The sequence below is a fragment of the Etheostoma spectabile genome, chromosome 11, assembly GCF_008692095.1.
Source record: "Etheostoma spectabile isolate EspeVRDwgs_2016 chromosome 11, UIUC_Espe_1.0, whole genome shotgun sequence".
NCBI lineage: Eukaryota > Metazoa > Chordata > Actinopteri > Perciformes > Percidae > Etheostoma > Etheostoma spectabile.
The window spans coordinates 13,903,215-13,923,401 of NC_045743.1; the positions used below are offsets into that span (position 1 = coordinate 13,903,215).

Consider the following 20,187-nt stretch of genomic DNA (forward strand, 5'->3'; position numbering starts at 1 on the left):
TTGGCTTAATTAGTGTGAAGAAGAGTCCAAGGAGATGAAAGGTAACGTCTCTAAAAATAGAATCGTGAAGGGTAGTGACACTGAGGGTGATCACGAAAGGTAGTGTGAAGGGAGTCTCAAGTTTATAGAATACATTTTGTTGCTTAATGTTTTTATTTTTAACTGTATATACTTGTGTTTTACCTGTTTTTTTTTCTTTTTTTGTTTTTTAAACCAATTTTGTGTAAAGCACTTTGAATTGCCTTGTTGCTGAAATGTGCTACACAAATAAAGGAAACAGTCCAAATGATGCCGTGGCTTGCACAGGGCTAGCGTTACTGAAGGGTAGCTCTAGTCTCGCTCTGAAGTCCCGTGAAGAAAGTTTAGGTACTTGTATTTGCCACAATTCGGAAAGGCACAAACGCAAACCATTTCTTTTCCACAGTAGATCAACACACGTTATTCTCACTCCAAGCTTCTTCACTTGTGAACACCTCCGATCTTCACTCTTCACACACCAGCCCCGATCTGCACACCGCTGTTCACCAACTGAATTCCCACAGGACTAGAGCTACCCTTCAGAAACGCTATTACTGTGCAAGCCTCAGGCATCATTTGGATCGTTTCCATATAGTTACTGATATGGTCATAACCACTGCAGTGCTCAATTACCTATTTTTGAGGGGGAAATATACTTCAAGTTTTTGTCACCGAGGCATGACCTCCGTGATCGACTCTTCTGGGCTTGCGGTGAAGCGACCGATGGGGAAAAAGAGGTAGGAGACGTTCAAACTTTGAATTTAAACCGTTTCTTCACAATGTCTGAGTTGAAAACGCATCTTGTTGTCACGTAAGTGCCCTGTTCTTGTTGTACAGAAATCTTGATTGCATTTTGTGTCTGTTTGAGGCACAAAGGTACTCTTTAGAACAGGGGTCTTCAACAGGGGTCCGCGACCCCTAGGGGCTCCGCGGAGGTACTGCATGGGGGTCGCAAAACTTTTGGTTGATTAGACTTTTTTTTTTATATTCCCCCCCCCCCCCCCCCCTGCAATTTTTTCCACTTATTGAAATGTCTTTAAATACACATTAACATGAATTCAACACACTGTAGTAAACAGATAAATGGAGGCAGAAGATGTCTTTCAGTCATCAGTGCACACATGGCACTATAGGACCAGTTTGATATAACACAATTTTATACAATATATATAATTAGGGGGTCCCCGCTCCATCTCGCCATCAGTTTGGGGGTCCTTGGTCTGGAAAATGTTGAAGACCCCTGCTTTAGAACATGGCCCCACAACTGGCATATTAGTTTACTCTGGTCATTAGCTGCTTTAACTCCAGTTTGCGAGCACCGATTTTGGTTGTTTCTTTTCTTTCTTTTTTCTCAAATACATGTAGCGATCAAGATTCAGGCCGCCTTCTCCTTTTTTAACTATTAAAAAAAAAAGCATTCACTGATGATAATTAATCATTGGAGATATCAGATACACACTGAACAAGTGATTGAACTGTGCAGTGTTTAGATGATGACATGATACAACTATAATTGTAGATATAAAATGAACAATGATACTGCAATTGCATGGCCCGTTTGGCAAGGTTTTGGTGGAAAGTTGTTTTGAGTCTACTCCTTTTGGTCAGACTTTTGGGGATCTGTCTCAAGTGTTAAAGTATAGTGTACGTTTTTACTGCCAGTTGCTACAGGTACAAGTAAACCGTGCATCCAGGTGTGTAGTGTGGCAGTCATGCTGCTGTTGGCTCTTGCCCTAATCCGTTTTTGGTGACGTTAGCCTGCTGTTCAGTAGCCAAATACTTTTTCTGACAATCAGTCAGTGCTTGACTTTACATTTGGCATCAAAACAAGATGATGTTTTGATAGAAATTATGACATTTTTGTAACATCAGCTGCTTGAGAGGCTGCATTTCTCATCGTTGCAGCATTCACTCTAGTTGAAGTGTTGGATATGGCCATCCAGTGACAAGTAATTCTGATGCTGCAGGTATGTTAGGATGTCACATAGAAAACGTAGTATTTTCCAAATTAGTTTTAGTTGATCGAACAACTTATTACTTTTCTTAATAATAGTGAGAGAGGCAGAAGGTTGAAGTTTGATTCAAGGTAATTGGAACCTGTTACTCTAACCGCCGCTGCCGTATGACTTCATGACCCAACCAGAAGTCCTGTGATACTGATTCACCGCAGCACATGGAGTCTGTTAGGACAAGTGAAATCCCCTGCATTATGCTCATGCTTTACCTGTTGTTTCTTGGCCGGCCTTCCCTAAGCTATGTTGTGTTTTCTGTCTGCTGAGGGACTAAGCCATCTTAAGGGGCCCTTTAAATGAAAATGACAAGATAAGACCCTGAGACACAGAGGGCTGGCATAGAAAACTACAGAGTGCGCAGGGAAAAAAAAAAATCATGATTCATTTTGAAACTGCCAACTAAACCAACAAGTGAAAGTGTCAGGGCTGCTTTTGCGGTTTTGACGAGATGACCAAAATCCCGATGACTTTGACCTCTCAGTGGTTCGGACAACCTTTTTATGTGACAATAAAAATATGTAGTCTTATTTGTAATCTCTGTCACCCTTGACTTTTGGGACAATCTGTACTGTGAAGTCCCTCATACATCACATCCAAACCGTGGCATTGGACGTTTAGATATTTATGTTACATGTTCAGTACATCTGCATTCCTGGGGTCTCATTTATGTGCTTATAAAACATTATTCTAAAGAGACACATAATTGCATGTTGCTCAGTAAAAAGACGGCTGCTGAAGGGACGTCCACAGTTTTATTGTACATCCGTGTCTCAGGCTATAGAGGGCCTATGGTGTAGGAGCTGGGAAATCACTGGGCCACATGCTAATCTCTGGTGATGGTTTATGTAACTCCCAGTGTCACATGATCACACGTCACCACCCGCCCAGCTACTGTCTGTACTCAGTAATACACTCACTAGTCAGCCATTCAAACACACATGGATGACATAGACAGAGGAAGAATGAGGAGCACACATATACGTAGTCATCATAACCTGGCACGCTGCCTTTGATTCCCTTTGCAGCTGCACATACAAATGCATCTGTAGGGCACGACCTAGATCTGTTCACTAAATTTAAGAAGGAGCGAGGAGTGTCAGAAAACCCAAAACAAAGAAGCTCGGCAGCCTCTGTTACTTTGGAGTGTACATGATCCTGCTGACGGGCGGCTCCATGAGAGTGCAGGGAGTACAAGCGCAAGGCCATGACGAGATGGCAATGAAGCTTTTGTTCTGGGAGCTGGAGCAGCATCTCAAAAGGTAAATAAAGACAGGGAATCACCAGGGAGTCAGTACAGTGTGGTGCTGCTTGAGCCAATCACAACAGTAGCTGCACACAAAGGGGCTGCATGGCTATATTGTTCTGTTCCCTTCAGTCATTCATGGCTTCTGGGGCAGCGGTAACACAGAGCTATACTTTAAGCAGATACTATAAACAGGTTTGCTGGGTACTCATATCTAGAGTAAAGATGTTGGAAGGTGCGTTAATGTACAGTAAACTATAGAAAACTGTGGAGACATAGTTGGCATACAGTAGTGCTATACATGTGTGCCATTTAGTAATATCTCCAGAGGACCATAAGTAATTAAACCCACAGCGTGTTTCTTTTATGTCACTGAATTGCTCTCCATATTCTTTTTTTGTAACCGCTCTGTTGCCATCATCATCGTCTGTCTGGTTCATCATTTCACATTAAGTCCCCCTTTGCTTCTGCAACAGTATAGCTACACAAGTACTACAAGACGATTGTTGTGTGACTCTTAACTTTAGCAATGTTGTAGCACTCCCACTTTTTGTATTGTTTACATTTTTGTAAGAATTTTGTAAAAGAAACTGCACTGAACGCTGGAATTTTACATGTGGCGATACATAGTTACTAGTTTGTTAGGTACAGTACATGGTCATTTGTTGTGAGACTACATTTTCTAATCAGTTTCTGTAAGTTTTTTTTAAATAACACTTGATAATATTAGTATATACTTCATATACGTATACGTTACAGAGTCTCCATTTATTTTCTTATTCATAGTATAAAAAAGTTAAGTTTAGCAAATTAAAAACTTTGTACAGATGTAGTGCAAATTTGTATTTGGAAAACGCGTGTGTTCTCATATGTATTTAATTGCACAACAGTCTTGAGTGACCTTGAACGTTGGTCTGCATACATTTTGGGTTATTCCTCACTTAAGTTGCATTTAGTATGTCACTGGGAAGTTGTTTTCAGCAAAGCAGCAAGGCCATAAATCAAGTACATGTATCAATAAGTAAGCAGTATTTTGTGATGTTTGCATCTCCACCAAGCATCACAGAAAGTCTATAACAGGTCTGCTCCGCTGGTGGAAACTAGACATGGTGATATTGCAGTAGAATTGAAATAATGTTTATTGGTTATAAAGGAAAAGAGCATTGTGTTAATTTCTTAACTGGAAGAAATTAATTAGTCTCAATAGTGTAATGTTTTTAACACCATGGACCATGTTGGAAATAAGTGTTTACACCTTAACATGTTATCCTTTTGGATTATGTTGTCTGTTAAATCCAAAATAAATAAAATACTTTTTTTTTTTTTAAAGTAACTTGGATCCAGTTGTTTTCTAGTGTGTTTTAAAGCCTCTCGCCATTGGCATGTGACCTATTAAGTGGAACTCTTTCCCTTTTTTCCCCTCTCTCCCTTTGTGCTTGATCCCCAAAGTATACCCAACCTCTGTGCGCTTTTGTGAAATTAGAGTTGACCCTGTTAGTCGGGGGTGTTTTCCTCAAGACTGCAGTTGTCGGGCCTTTTTGGGGGGGAAAATTTTCCCAAAACCCTTTCCTTCATTCAAAGATAAACCCGGAACAGAAAATTTGGGGTTTTTAGCTTTTTTGGCTTTTTAAATTAAGGGGCTAAATTTTTTGCCCGGGGATCACGGGTTGACATCACTAAACAACATTACAAGTATTCGGGCTATCTTCCGGGTACTTGTGTTTAAATAAACCAGGATGTTCCTTGTATCCCCCCAAATTAGCTAATCCCCTCTTTTTAAAGGGGCCTACTGACTTTTAAATCATTTGGAAACTCAAAAAACGTGTTTCTGGGGGTTTTTCGGATTGTATCCCCCCCTTTCCCCTTTTTCCTTGTCTCCTACACTTCTAAAAATTCTAATATTTTTTTTTGGGGCCCATCCCCCAACCTGTCCTTCCCTTTTTTTTTTTCCTCAGGGTTGCTTGATCCCCACCCCCGACCTTTTTTTTTAAATTTTTTTTAAAGCTTAACATTTGACTTTTGTCAATGTTTCAAAGATTGAATGCATTTCTTAATTGGTCAACCTTATCTTAATAGATGATTGGTGAGAAAAGTAATGAAAGTAGGATTTCTGTATTTGTTTTTCTTATGCTGAGGTCTGGGTGTGCGTGCGTGTGTGAGTGAGATTAGAGTCAAGAATGTCAAGAGGGTGTACACATATTTTGGGGTTTTACATGGATTTCCGGGGGCCTTTTTGGGACTTTTGTAGGGAGGTGGGGTGGGGGGGTTTTATTGGGGGGAATGTTTTGAGGGGGGAAATTTTTCTTTGTGGACGTTTTTTTGGTGTGTCTGTCTGACCCGATACCCCCCTTTAAAGGCTGTTTGGGTGTGCTCAATTTTTGTTTAAAGTCTTTTCACCTTTTTTGTTTTCCCCCTGCTAACTTTTTAAAGATTTGTAAAATGTCAAATATCCCAATAAAATTGGTATAACCCATCTTGCAAAAAACAGTTGTCACCTAGTATCTCCAAATTTTAAAAATTGCAAAAATTTTTTTAAAAATCAGTCAGGGACAGTCCACCATTTTCTTAAAAAATACGCACTGTTTGTTTGTTTGGTGCCACAGTGGAGTATGGTGGCCTTTTAAAATTTTTTTCTGTCCAAAAAATTTCTTATCAATTAAAACCTTTTTATAAAATCATTTTGAATGTTTTAATTTTTGGGGACATTTTAAGGGGAGCCAGTTTTGGGTTTGATTGCCCCAAAAAAAATCCATTCCTTTTTAAATTATATTAAAGAATTTAAACCAGTTTTCATTATTATTTTTGTTAGTATATTTTCCCCTTTGGACTGTAATTCCCCCCTGTGCACCCAGGTATTTAAATATGTCACCCTTTGCACCTTCTCTGGCTAAACGCAGCCTAAACACCAGTGTGTTGCCCTTTGTGACCAAGATAAGACTTGATTATTTGAAAAGACATTTAAATGTTGGAGGCTCGTTTTGCCAGGCGTTCTTGATGATGTGGCTCAGCCCCACAGTTCTGCGGTGCTGCACAAGGCCACATGGGGGCAACATACGCAAAGTCCCGATGGCACTCCATGGATGTCCAGAGCATTTTGATTGAACACCTGCCCATGGTTTATTTCTATCTGATTATTATATTGGATATACAGCTTGCGTTACTATGGATAGTATGGATAATGTTGATTTTCAATCACATTTTGGTTGTGGGTGGTGTCAAATGCTGGTATGTTTTTTGACATACAGTTAAGGTAACCATAGCCTTAGTTTAGGCCTACTATAGTATTGTTCCCAAAACAGGCAATTCATTTTGTAGAAATGGCTATAGTGTAACAATGGGGTGGGAAGCAAATTTTAACATCCCTAAAAATTGAGGTAAATGATGCAACAACAAAAAAAAGCATAAGAAGGAATTTGATTAAGACCAAAACCTCCAAAATTGTTTAGATTTACGAACATTCTGGAGACTAATGGCAGATTCCACATATCTGTTTTGTTTGAGTCTCTATAAAGCCAATTTATTAGCCGAGGGATTCCCTGTTACTGGTCCCCAAGGATCGAAAACACTTCGTCGTCGTATTATGGAGATAAAAGCAGGATCACATCTCGAAGGTTCCTGTTTTAAGAATGTCCAAGGCAACACTAGTGGCGGGCACATTCACATTTAAACAGAAGCAGATTAATGTGTATTGTCTCTGTAATTCAACCGCCCCGAAAATCTGGCCCTTCCCCTGACTTGTTTTTCAGTACTACTGCTCTTTCTTCTTCCTTTCCCATCCGGTTTTCCCCGGTTCCATCCACCTACTTCTTGTTCTTGGAATATATTATGCAGAAATGTGTCAGCTGAGCGGCAGGTGGGGGCGTTCCTGAATAGATTATTCCAATAGCCTCTCTCTCGACCAATCAGGGCCCGGCCTCTCGGCGCGTCGCTGGATGAATTATGCGGGCTTGTCCAGGGCTGCAGATTTTTGTCTAGAGACGAGATGAGCTGACCTTGGATTGTATTCGTACCGCTACGGTCGGTGCACGAGCTTTAACGGACAGAATATATAGACTTGGCGCGTGTGGATGTGCTTTGCGGAGCTGGTCTCGTGGAGCTCCAGTCGGGACACTGGGCTGTTCGTTGACGGACTGTAAAACATGAACAGCATGAATACGCCGTGCTACACCGTGGCTATGGATCTAGGCGTCTGCCAGCTGAGACATTTCTCCATATCGTTCCTGTCGTCTTTACTAAGTGCCGACGTGAAGCTCGACAATAGGTAGGCTAAATGCTGAGTGCTCCGTGTGAGCTCTGTCCTTTACCAGTTCGGAGCACAGCAGCGTCTGCACTCAGGGCTCAGTAATGTCTCCGCTGTGTGATGGAGGTAGTGCTCAGTCGATGGATGCTACAGTATCGGCACACTCAGAGCCCACACAGCCATAAACTCTTGTTGTTTCACAGTAAAACCAGGCCGTTGATTTTATAGACATTTCTAGAGGCTTCATGTAACGACCCACATTTCAGAGAGGAGAGAGAGGAGGAGAGAGAGAGAGAGGGAAGCGAGGAGAGATGACGAGAGAGAGAGAGAGAGAGAGAGAGGCTGGTTCTCCGTAGGCTGCGCCTCTCCATCGTTTTTACCAAGGTTACATCGCAGATTTAAAAATGTTTTATTAATTTCTCTTTTCTTCTTTTGCAGTTCGTCAGGAGCCAGCGTTGTGGCCATAGACAACAAGATTGAACAAGCAATGGTGAGTCTTCAACTTGTTTCTGTCTTTACACTCTGGGAAAGAATGCCTTTTTAATCCATACAATATAACTGTGTGTGTGTGTGTTTTGAAAGATAGGACTTAAAAAGGAAACTTTCTGGTAATATTGTGATAAAGTAACGTAGGTTATATTGCATTCCGTCACATGCTTTTGTCTGCGTAGTTTAATATGTGGGACAGGGACACCAGAGACAATGCTTAAGTATACAGTCCTGGTTGATTTGGAATTTGTATTTAAGTTCTAACAATGGAATTGTGCTGAGAGTTTGGCATTCTGGAGCATATAGAACGACTCTCATTCTACAATAGAGTGAGTCTCACATTCTATTTCTATGGCCTGGAGTCTTGTTGTTGAAACGCGAGCTTCAAGTTTTCAGAATTGTGTGCATAGTTTCATTTGTTGTGTGTGTACAATAGAGAAACCACTGTACTGTACCAACAGCACTTTTTCCAGGAAATGTCACGCCAGACACCCAGTTTGTAATACTGAAATTATATAAATATAGTAATCTTCAGTAGGCCATATGCTCTATTATTGTGATACCTAAATACAGTTTATGCTGATGTAAAGGTGTATCTAGCGTCCTCTACGCAACATAGTAGGCTAATGGTAGCTCCCTCAAACTAATGTAACCAGTTTGAGACAACATCGTGTTAAGTATTTTTATCTCTCTTTTTTTTCATAATGCAATACATTTGTTGGATCAGTAGTGGTATTCAATTATAATTTACAGCCCCTCTCCCATGGAATGAAACGGAGTTTTATTTTCGCTTTCAGCCTGTCTCTGTTGTTGTCACTGCAGCTCTGTTGCTAGGCAAACTTAACGGCTCTCAGCCTGGTTATAAATATCTCGGCCTTTGATTGGCCCACACTTAAATGGGGGCAGGGTTAATGACGTGGCACCCTGGGAATACCGGTACTCCCATTTTCTCTTTATCATCAATTGTATTATTATCAACATCTTATCTTAAATATTGCAAAAACTTTGAAATTTCTGTTTCCACTTATGTGATTATGCATGTTTAGTTTGTATTCATATTTAGTGACATATTCCAGTGGTGAAAATTCACACATAATGCACAAAATCGTCTGTATTCCCTGCTGTATTACATGATGACTAGTTGTGACACAGTTTGGTATTATCATTAGTGTTATTCTTTAATTTAAATCGGGGGAGGGGTAATGACTGGTTGTATATTGTAATAGTTAACAAGCCCTGGAAGTGCAACACATTTTGACAAACCGCTTACCCATATCACTGTAAAATCTAAGAGCAGCAATGATTTTATAAGATCTTTTAAATTTACACCGGATAAGCCCAAGATGTATTCTTCTTCAAATTTAGGAAAACTCTTTTTTTTTAATGTGTCTTAAACGTATGTTTATAATTTATATTTATATATTTGCAATATATTGAACAGATTTTTATGTGTACTTTATTGTCCTGTAAGTGCAGTTTACCACCTTTGGGGCCAGGACCGCACATGGGTTAGCCTAATATATATAGATATAGATAGATAGATAGATAGATAGATAGATAGAGATGTTATTTGTGTTTGATTTTTCATGACCTCAGAAATTAAATATATAAAAAACAAACAAATACAATACATCTGAAACATGGGCATGGGCCATACATTAGTGCCTAACTTTTCTTTTATGTGAATTTGACAATATATTCCAGTCATAAGCCCATCTCTCTGTCTGTCTCAGGACCTGGTGAAGAGTCACCTGATGTATGCCGTGCGTGAGGAGGTGGAGGTCCTGAAGGAGCAGATCAAGGAGCTGATTGACCGTAACTCTCAGTTGGAGCAGGAGAACACCCTGTTGAAGACACTGGCCAGCCCAGAGCAGATGGCCCAGTTCCAGGCCCAGGTTCAGACCGGCTCCCCGCCTGCACCTTCAACATCTGCTACACCGGGACCTCCAAGCACCGCTGCACTTGCTCAGCCCCCCTCGCACAGCGCTGGCCCGTCGGCGTAGCCTGGTCTGCACGGAGTGACTGACTTTCTGACCGTTTTTCAGTTCTGCTACAGCAGCAGAGCTAAACCTTGCCTTCTACAGCAGGAGGTTACGCTGTTAAGACAAGAATTTGCACATATTTATCTCTCAAAAGGATGCAGCCAGCGGGACGTGAAGTGCTTTACAGCACAGTGGTCGAGGGGGACAATCTTGAGATGCTTTGTGTGGGGGGGTGGGTGGGGGAGGGAGAGAGAGAGAATTGAAAGAACATTTGCCAAATAACCCTTGGACATATCAACTAGAATGTCTTACTAAGAAGAAACAAAATAGCTTATCAGTGGCGACAATATACTTAGCTATAGATAAAAAAATCACTGTGCCTGTGTCTGGATTTTAGGTGATGTCATTTTTAGAAGGCGATGGAAGAGTAGGAGGTGAGGATTGTATTAGTTGTTACCTTTCGTTTGCTGAATGGTGTAGTCTCTCGCAAGGCTAGATCCTAAAGTTACAGGCGGCGAGACTTGAGAGAGAATTAAAGCCTTCTCAGAGTGACAAATGAAGAATGTGAGCAATTATTATGACACAGTCCCCATCTGGAATGGGGGAGTCGGGGGAGGGCGTGGGAGGGTATTATGAACAACACTGAGCATTGATGACGTTTCTTCAACTGTGGGTTGGTGGGATGAACAAACCGTGGTTTCTTACGGAGATGATGATATTCTATTTCAATATTTCACTTTCAAGCTTCTCGTTTCGCCCTCGACGAAGCTCATCATTGCTGTTTTCTCAACCCTGCAGTGGCATGTCATTTTAACCTTATTTGATAGGGTTGAGATATTGGGCTAAGCTGCATTTTCTTTTTTTCCTAAAAGTTTGATGGGCAGATGATGATGATGTATATTTCTGTATAGTGTAAGTACCATGTAAAATAGTGAGGAGAAGGAGAACAAAGGCTATCTTAGTCACACAGATTGACGGCGGGTGAGCGATGAACGTGCTGGTCTTGCCCAGTCTGTGTCGTCTATTTTTAATGCTGTATTTTCAAGACCGTGGAAGGACAGGAGTTTTGGTTATTAAACTGACAACACACAGCCAACCAAATTGTCCATATCCCTTACTGCAACTAAAGAACTCTTACTGTAAAATCATTTTCACTTTGCTATTTTTATTTCTGGATTATTGCACCTTTTTTTGTTTTTTTTTATTTGACAGTGAAATACTTTTGGATGAACAATATCTTAAAACTCAACATACAAAGAAAACACCAAATACAAACTGTAGAGATGGGTTTTTTTTTCATTATATGTATCAGTTGTATGCTCATGTTCTGTGCATGTTTCTGCTAAGACCGGATGAGATATTGTAACATACATACCACAATTGCACTTGACAGCTGCACTTCACAACTTTCAATAAACGTGCTTAAGGAAGAATAACCACCTGGTCACCATCTCGTTCTTATCCTCTCTAATGGCTGCTGAGCTCGGTCTGTGGATGAGACGGTGCAAATGTGCACCAAGCCTCCCAAGTGCTGACAGCCAGTTTGTCTCTATGAAAATCCCATCACGTGTTGAGTCACGCTGCTTCGTACATGCATGGTGTGTAGTTGATTGTCCTCTGCTTCAGGGTGTTATTGAACCTGTCTGTTGTTGAATCCTCCTGTTAGCAGTGAGGTAAAAGCCACAGCCAAGTGGTGTTTGGGTTGAAGCTGCTACAAGATGATGGAAGTTCATACATTAATTTTAAGGTTCAACTAAAAACAAAATCAATTGGTAACGCTTAAATGGCGCACCATTTCTTTGGACGTTTCTATGTAATTTTGTACCACTTAAATTCAGACAATATAAATTGTTTGCAATAATTTGTGGGTGTGTGTCATTACAAATCAGAAGTAAAACTAAGTGCTTCCTAAATGTTGGAGTTTTATTTGAAAAAAGAGTCTTCTCACATAACACAGACGAATACTTGAACAGACAGATATGGCACATTGTCAGCAGGAGTCACTGGCCACACACACTCTCAAATCAGCAGTCACAACTTCAAACATACACACGCACACACAAGGGGTGCCAAGTGAGTAATGAGACACAAACGTTCTCCAGCCGACGTGGTTTTAGACTGTCAATAGAAAAGTTGTCTGTACCATAGACTGCAACACTGTAAACACTGATCGAGGGCAGGCAGATGTCCCCAGGAGGGGTTGGTGGAGGCAGTGGTTGGGGAAGCTTCTCTCTCTGAGGTCTGCTGGATCCAAAGCTTTGGCGTCAGTCTCTGGGCCTCTGGAAGGGGTCAGGGGTGTGCAGGTGCAGGCTAGCCAGGCTCAGTGAAGGCAATGAGGGGGGGGTGAGGGAGTCCGGGCGCTTCTTCTGCCTCACATCCCCATTCGGATGCTCTGGATGATCTGAAATATGGCTGAGAGCACAACCAAAATACAGAAACAAAGCTGTCACAACCAGCATGTCCATAGGCTTTTTTCAAGTCCTTCAACATCTCACAGTAGGACAGCACGGGCGTAAATGATATGTTACCAAATGAATAATGGCTGAACTCCATTTAGCTGCATTAATGTCAGGCCCCTGGTATTGTTATGCTGGCTCACTGTCACACTATCATGGCTTACTTAGACACTACTATCTTACTACCATGTTATTTTAAAGCACCAGCATAGTAGCAACATTACTTAACATCTATATTTGCGTAGTCAACCACTATATTAACCACGGTGGTTTATTATCAACAAAGGCAAACACAGGTATGTAAAAGGTGCATACCTGATCCACACACAACAAATACAAAGAGTGCAAGCAGCCAGGGACCCACAGGATACTTCTCCTCTTGTGGTCGCTATAGAAAACACACACACAGATATAGTACATTAGCATTACTGCTACAACAGAAATGGGACAGATGGGCGTAGAGCGAAAGTAAAACAACTTTGAGCGTGGATGGATTTACAAAAAGGTTTCCCATTTCCATCCACTGCTTTTTGCTTGGTCACTGTTTCACCTCAAACCTGCCACCACAGATTATCTTGTCTGTGATGTTGCTGGCCAAAATGTCCACAATAACAACGTTGTGGGTGCACTGAACTATATATGCTAAAAGGTGCTGAGTTAGCTGGGGTTCATTTTCCTCGAATTGTGGCTCATGTGGAAAAGATGAGTAGAACAGAATGAGTCAGTCAAGACTGATTTGTGAGACCCCAACAGCTTTGACCAGATGATATCATCTGTTTGAACGTACAGTACATGCTGCTGGTGAGGGGGGAAGTTACAGTCAGTATGGGAGCAACTTTCTCACGTTTTGCTCTTTTCCACTAAAATAAGGAACTGTCCTTACCAGATGGTGTGCAAGCATTAACAGCAGAGCAAACAATTAAACATATGACAAAAAAAACAACTTCAACTCACAAGGACGTAACTGTTCTGAGCTGTACTTGAAGCAGCGGTCAAAAAAACGGATGGATACAAACCAAAGGCCCCTAACTGAATGACAGCTAGGCTTTTATTCACCAGCTGATGCAATTACTGCCTTAATCAGCTGATCGTCCGAACGCTGTGACGATATGCCAGTCATCAAGTTTAATTAACACAAATTGTCAGTTCATGATGAGTCTAGTTTACTCTAAATAACACTGCAATTTATCAAATAAAATGTAATATCAAAATCCTAATTTTGGCTCCAACAGTCAGGGATGGTCTCACTGATGCTGGAGGAAATGGAAAACGGGGCCCGAGCAGCCTCAATGTTTTGATATATATAAATAGAGCCTTACCACTAAAGGATGTTTAAGGTCAATACCGATACAAATATTTGCTTATTAAAAAATCCGGTATGCCGATATATCAGCCAATATACTGTATATATATATATTTTTTTAATCCAGAAACGCGTTACAAAACAAACAGATTTCCCTAACATTAGTTATTTGTAGTCACTAAAATAATATGATCATAATTTGAACAGAGGAACATCAAAATATATCAAAGGTCTGATAAATAAAATGTATAAAAATACAAACTTAAGATATGAATCTTAAAGTCCTCTGAACAAAAACACAATAACAAAAAAGAAAATCAGTGTTGCCAACCGGTATGTTGTAGAGCCCCCTCTGGTGGACAAACAATACAACACCAACGCTCATAACATGGTTGACCATCCGTTTTTATTTTTTAAACATTCATTTATAAGAATCATTTATTTGTTATTATAACTGATTCTGATGAATGAATATTAGATCAGGAAATGCCTAACTCAAATCTCTAATCTCTATGCTACTGTTTTAACTATATTTAGGGCAGGAGGAAGAGGAGGATAATACATCGTCCCCCTTCATCAATACTCTTGAGTACTTAAAGGTTAATTATGGTAGGCTATATCTAAATAAATAAACACCCTTTAATACAAGAATATTATTTTCAAAATATACATTTATATATATATATATATATATATATATATTCTTCTAATGATGAAATAATATAGCAGAGAGGACGGGTAGAAAAATATTTTTCAGTCACATATTACTAAGAATTTCAAGATTTTACAATTCTTGCAACTGATTTCTTGCAAAGATTTTAAAGTGGAAACATTTTAATAACAGATTCACAAGGAAGATGGCTCATATTCCATCGAGAGATAAATGCGCTGCTCTCGAGCTTTTGATTGTATCACGCAATCCTCCTCAGCCTTCCCTTGTTGACTTTGGAAACTAAGAGAACAGCTACTACAGGAAATGGACCTTGTGGTGAGTTTGTTTTGTTAACAGACTTTTCCCACTCCCTGCTCTCTCTCACTAGTTCTCTCTTCAACACCTGATCAGTTTTCATTCTCTGAGATTTCTCAGAACGAGGTGATTAAAAACTGCACTCACTAAAAAATTCTCATGCCCGTGATATCCATGGTGTAAACACTTTGTTTATAAAGACTCATGCTGATAGCCTCATACCTCTTTTTCAGCACCTAATCAACCAATGTATTAGGCTATCCGTTTTTCCCACTAATTGGAAAATGGCTCAAATCACTCCTATTTTTAAATCAGGTGATCATACTCTTGTCTCAAACTACAGACCTATTGCTATACTTCCAGTAATGTCTAAGTTGCTTGAAAAAGCCCAGCTAAGTTCTTACCTTGAAACTAACAACTGGTTCAGTGATTGTCAACATCGTTTTCTTGCAAAGAGATCAACCATGTTGGCATTACTACTCCTCACTGAACAAATACGTGGCTTTCTTAACAAAGGTTACATCATTTTGTGAAGCTTTTGACACAGTGAACCACCAGATCTTGCTTAATAAACTTCACTCATTTCATTTGTCATCATCTGTGATAGAAATGCTTTCATCCTACCTAACGAACAGGTTGCAAGCCGTTAAAATAAATCATGGAAAATCCCAACCCGGAATTTCTGATATGGGTGTTCTACAAGGCAGCCTTCTTGGACCCTTACTTTTACTTTTGTACATCAATGATTTCCCTCAAGTGTGTAATCATTCAAAATGTCTACAGTATGCTGATGATACTGTGGATTTTGTCTCTGATTCAAATCCTGAGGTCATAAATTCTAAATTATGATCTGATCTCCAGCTTTTATACGACTGGTTGAAAAAGAACCCTTTAACCATCAATGTTCAGAAAACTGAATGTATGTATTTTCACTCATCCAGAAAAAAAGAATTCTTTTACTGATTCTATTACTTTTGACCAACCAAGAACTTGTTGTCACAAAGACTTACAAATACCTTGGTGTGCTACTTGATTCTCACCTTACATACCGGAAACATGTGTCTAACTTAACAAAAAAGTGGAATCAGAAACTTTATGTTTATAATAAGATCAGATCATCAGATCTTTCTTCTTCTGTTTCTGAAACCTACTGACATGCAATTGTGTTTTCAACTATGTCCAACTGTCTTCCTATTTGGTCACTTACCACGAAGGAAATTACTGAACCGATAGCACGACTATACCAACGAGCTCTCAAGATTCACAGTAACCTTCCAAAGTGGTCTCACCATTGCATTGCACTTGCACGTTCTAAGGCTTTGACTTATGAAAACTTTATAAACAGCCACGCAATTGCATTTTATTTTCAGATTCAAAATACCACTTTACCAGCACTTGCTGCACTTCTTCCGTCACACGTGAGACCAGGTCGCCTCACTAGGTCAGTATTACAGGCTATTTTTCCAGTTCCTCCATACAAAAACAACTTTGGTCAGAAATCTTTTTTCTATACATATACCAAGATTTGGAATGACATTCCGTGTCACATGTTTCAAAAAGGCATACAAACAGCTCCTTCTTAACAGTTATACTTGCACGCATTAATTAATTTGCTCATGTATTGTCCAAGCCTTGTTTGCGCTGTCCATATTTGTCTAGCCCAGCTGATGTCTTGTATAAATGTCTTTGTCCTTATGTAACTGCATTGTTGTTTTAGTTGTCTAAATTTGTCTTTCCATATCGATGTCCTGTACAAATGTCTGTCCCAAAATGCTGTAACCATGTTTTATGTTTCTGCAGAACAGGAACCTGCTGCAAACCATTTTTCAACTGAGTCAGGCCCAAACATTGTAATGTAATGTTACTTTTTAACTTTTCCTGTATATTAAATATAAATGAATGAATGAATGAACTGCTGTTACCGAGGTCAAGATTGAACTTTCAATGTCAACGTTTCAGCCCACACGGACGAGAGTTCCTTAAAATTCCTTAATCAACCCATTGTTTCAGGACAAGCTAAGACATAATGTTCATGTAGCCTCAACACGTTCCTACCAGAATTACATAGGCTACATGAAGTTGCAGCTAATAAATCCAAACTTCTGATGCTGTGTTATGGCTCATAAGCCTGCTAATGTTTTGTGATAATGTTTTCCTTGAGTAATGAACTGCTTGTTTTATTACAAGTTACTATTAGTCTATTACAAACAAATTCATACATCATCATTTTTCAGAACTCAATTTGCTGTGTTAAACCAACCAAAATCAAAAAGGTACTCAATGTGCTATTGTTTGGATATTTTGTTACTTTTTAAAGTGTTTACTATCGCCTTTACATTACAATGGGGCATTTATTCAATACATACACAATGCAATATACTATTGCACTACTGTCTCAACCTGTGTAGTGTGTATATATTGTTTGTTTTGTTGTTTGTTTTGCATTAATAAGCGCATTGTGAGCAATACAATCCAAAGCAAAATTCCTCGTATGTGTCCTCATACCTGGCAAATAAAGCTGATTCTGATTCTGATACATTGAGCAGGAGCACTGGTTTCAATTATTTTCCAGCTGACATCACACCCCCTGCTCATCTCTTACTCTCACTACTCTACTCCAAACAAAGTAACGCGCAGAGTGAATCCAGTGTGAATAAATTACATTTTAATGAAACAGCTCAACTTGGTGGGTCATAATGCAAAGGCCTACTAAATATATCAAAGAGGAGGTGGCAGCTCTGAGGTAAGATTTAGCTTGGTTATATCTGTGTGTGTGTGTGTGTGTGTGTGTGTGTGTGTGTGTGTGTGTGTGTGTGTGTGTGTGTGTGTGTGTGTGTGATTGTGAGAGTGATGGTTAAACAACCATTCGGAGGCTATCTGTGATAAGCAGGATTCACATGGCCAGCTGGCATCATCATCTTCATCATCATCATCATCATCATCATCATCATCATCATAATCAGCACCATCATCATCACTATCATCATCATCATCATCGTCATCATCATCATGATTACCACCACCACCACCATCATGCTGCTGTATTCATACCGGAGTGAACGTCACCTATCTGGGCTAATGTCATGCTGGCGTCTCGCTGTCAGTTAACGGCTCACCAGCGTCTTGGCTACGTTTCCTCTCTGCGTGATGTTCTTGCTGTGTTTCTCGTTGGCCATGCGGATCCTCTGTTTAGCCACCATCTTCCGGAACGATTTTTAATACCCGGGATAAATTAGTCTGCTTTATTTTCTGAAGCTGCGGGCTGTCGACAGCACCCCTGCATCAAGCTAGATGACACAACCACACCGGATATGTGATGCATTTTCTTTCAAAATACGAACATGGAATATTGTTTGACGATGATACCATTTCAAGAGAAGGCAGGGAGAGACATTTCATTTGATAAAACTACAGAAAGCGGATATGTATTCGCCACGTTATTTGATCGTGTTTTCCAAATTCTCAAAACAACTTAAATGTAAAGTGGCTGTGTGAACCTTTATTACGAAGGGTAATACAGGAAATAACATGCTTCATTTTAGTTTTCTTCACCCTTTGCGCCTGGCAGGGATGAGCGCGTTGCCAGGGGCGCGCTCCTCTAATCGATGATAGATCTGTGTTGACAACTTTCGGGAAAAATAAAACAAATAAAGTATAATAGTCTATACTGTCACTATATATTTTTTTACAAAGTAAACCAACAGACAGAGAACATGATTTGCCCATGTAGATCCCGGGGGAAATTCGTGTGGGGTTTTTTGTGGGTTGTGTGTGGTGTGTGTGTAGGGGTGGTGTGGGGTTTGGGGTGTTGTGTGTGTTTGTGTGTGTGTTGTTTTTGGTGTTTGTGTTGTGTGTTTGTAGTTTGTGGGTGTGTGTGTGTGGTGTGGGTGGGTGTGTGTGTGTGTGGTGTGTGTGTGTAAAAAAGGGGTCGACATTCAAGAACTCTTGAAAAGTTCGGGTGCTTAATTTGTCTCAAACTCAAACTAAGCTCCCTTTGTAGAATGGTTTTTTTATTGTACCTATTTTAATTTTCGTCATACAGGCTGAAACAGGGGGGGTGACAAAAATTAAAAAAAAAAAAAAAAACTATGAAAAGAAAGACAAAAAAAAAGAAGGAAACCAAAATTTTCTCCTGGGGGTAAAGGGGGGCTTTTTCGGGTTTTGTACTAACGGGATGGTTTGAGTTTGGGTATTAATAAATGGAGTGTTTTTGGCACGGGGGTTTTGTTGTTTTATACACCAACAGGGGAGATATCATTTTTTCTCTAGGTTATAAAAATTGTTTCTTCCGGGGAGCATTTGGTGCATTTTGTACTAAAAAAAATGATTGGTTTTTAATAAATTTTTCCCAAACCCATATTTGCAGTAATTCCATCTATAGGCTGTACACACAATCAGGGGCACTTTTCACTCCAACAGACTGCAGCCTCAGCACCTTAAATTATTCCCTTTGTTAAAAAAGCCTGCGCCCAGATTTTTTTTGGATCCTAAGTCCCATGTTTTTGGGAAAAATGAAACAACAGATCAATGGGGTTCAAAAACTCGGGCTATTTTGTGATTGGTGGGGGCCAGCTTTATATGAGTCAGTTACAGCTGACTTCATATTCACTCCACAACAAAAAACATTTTCTCTCGAAGAAATAAGGCCTGAGAAAGGGGGAGAGCAGAGGTTGCTAGCAAGCATAAAGGTTTGTTTGGGGAAGGACACCAAACCCACCCGGTGGAGAAAAAGAAGAGTCTGAGTTACATATAAAATAAAAAGCGCTTATCCCCCTACATAGTATCATCCCCTGGTGTACCCCCTGCATGGGGGATGATTTCGGGGTCCCTAAACCTGAAAACCATAAACTGGATCCGGGGTTTGTGTTGTGTGTGCGCGCGCGTTGTTTTTTTTAATATAAAATTAGCCCCCACTAAAAAATACACCTGTTTTTGCCCCTTTCTTTTTTGTTCTACAATTTTCAAAACAAAGAACAAAATGGGACCTTTCGCAACAAAGTCATGAAAACACTCGCTTTAAAAAATCACAGAATTTTGTCAGTAACCCCTAGACATAATTTTGTGTACTCAAAACTAAAGGGTTTTTAAAAAGGGGTGACTATGTAGGTTTCAAAATGTTTTAAACCCCCCTAATATAGTGAAAATTTGGTAAATTTACACCAGTCCCCGTAAAATGGGAAACCCTTGTTGTAAACCTTTTCATACTATAAATTTTTATATGTACATAATTGTTGCCTGGGGGTTTTAAATTAGCCAAATTCGCTCAGCTTTTGTTGGTTTTTCGTCTCCTTCAGTTACAAAGATTCCTTACAACTCAACCGGGTTTTTCCTTAGTCAAGAAAAGTTGTTGGAAAGCTTTCAACCCTTCCTGTCAAAATCGTTGAAAAGAAAAAAAAAATCGTTCTAAGCAGAAACTTATATGTTTTTCCACACGTTTTTGCCCAATTATTTTATTGAATGAAAATTTCCCTTTTGGA

General features: G+C 39.8%; 2 protein-coding genes across 6 annotated transcripts in view; one reads left to right on the plus strand and one right to left on the minus strand.

Annotated features, from left to right (window-relative positions):
• The window catches only part of LOC116697974 (TSC22 domain family protein 1), a 33,497-nt gene extending 23,034 nt beyond the window's left edge, over positions 1-10,463 (plus strand). For 2 of the 4 annotated variants that reach the window (XM_032529642.1, XM_032529643.1), the window contains 2 exons: positions 7,952-8,003; positions 9,736-10,358. In XM_032529642.1, coding sequence (XP_032385533.1) covers positions 7,952-8,003; positions 9,736-10,005 — 322 coding nt within the window. In that variant the 3' untranslated portion in view covers positions 10,006-10,358. Of the gene's footprint in view, positions 1-2,935; positions 3,290-7,186; positions 7,535-7,951; positions 8,004-9,735 lie in introns of those variants that run through there. The other 2 variants (XM_032529645.1, XM_032529644.1) reach the window with 2 other exon arrangements.
• Positions 10,464-11,272: 809 nt separating this feature from the next.
• On the minus strand, positions 11,273-18,307 carry serp2 (stress-associated endoplasmic reticulum protein family member 2). 2 transcript variants are annotated; one of them, XM_032529646.1, is made up of 3 exons: positions 17,762-18,307; positions 12,756-12,828; positions 11,273-12,396 (listed from the first exon to the last, which is right to left on the minus strand). In XM_032529646.1, the coding sequence occupies exons 1-3, from the start codon at positions 17,793-17,795 to the stop codon at positions 12,249-12,251; spliced, it is 255 nt and encodes an 84-aa protein (XP_032385537.1). In that variant the 5' UTR covers positions 17,796-18,307; the 3' UTR covers positions 11,273-12,248. The 2 variants fall into 2 exon arrangements, with proteins under 2 accessions (XP_032385537.1, XP_032385538.1); XM_032529647.1 differs by having other exon boundaries at positions 11,887-12,396; positions 17,827-18,030.
• Between the last annotated feature and the right edge of the window lie 1,880 nt (positions 18,308-20,187).

Coding starts and splice junctions, on each gene's coding strand:
- serp2 (XM_032529646.1), bottom strand. CDS start 17,795: ATGACATTAGCCCAGATAGGTGACGTTCACTCCG. Junction 12,829..17,761: donor GATAGGTGACGTTCACTCCG/GTATGAATACAG, acceptor TGTTTTCTATAG/CGACCACAAGAGGAGAAGTA. Junction 12,397..12,755: donor ATTTGTTGTGTGTGGATCAG/GTATGCACCTTT, acceptor TTGTGCTCTCAG/CCATATTTCAGATCATCCAG.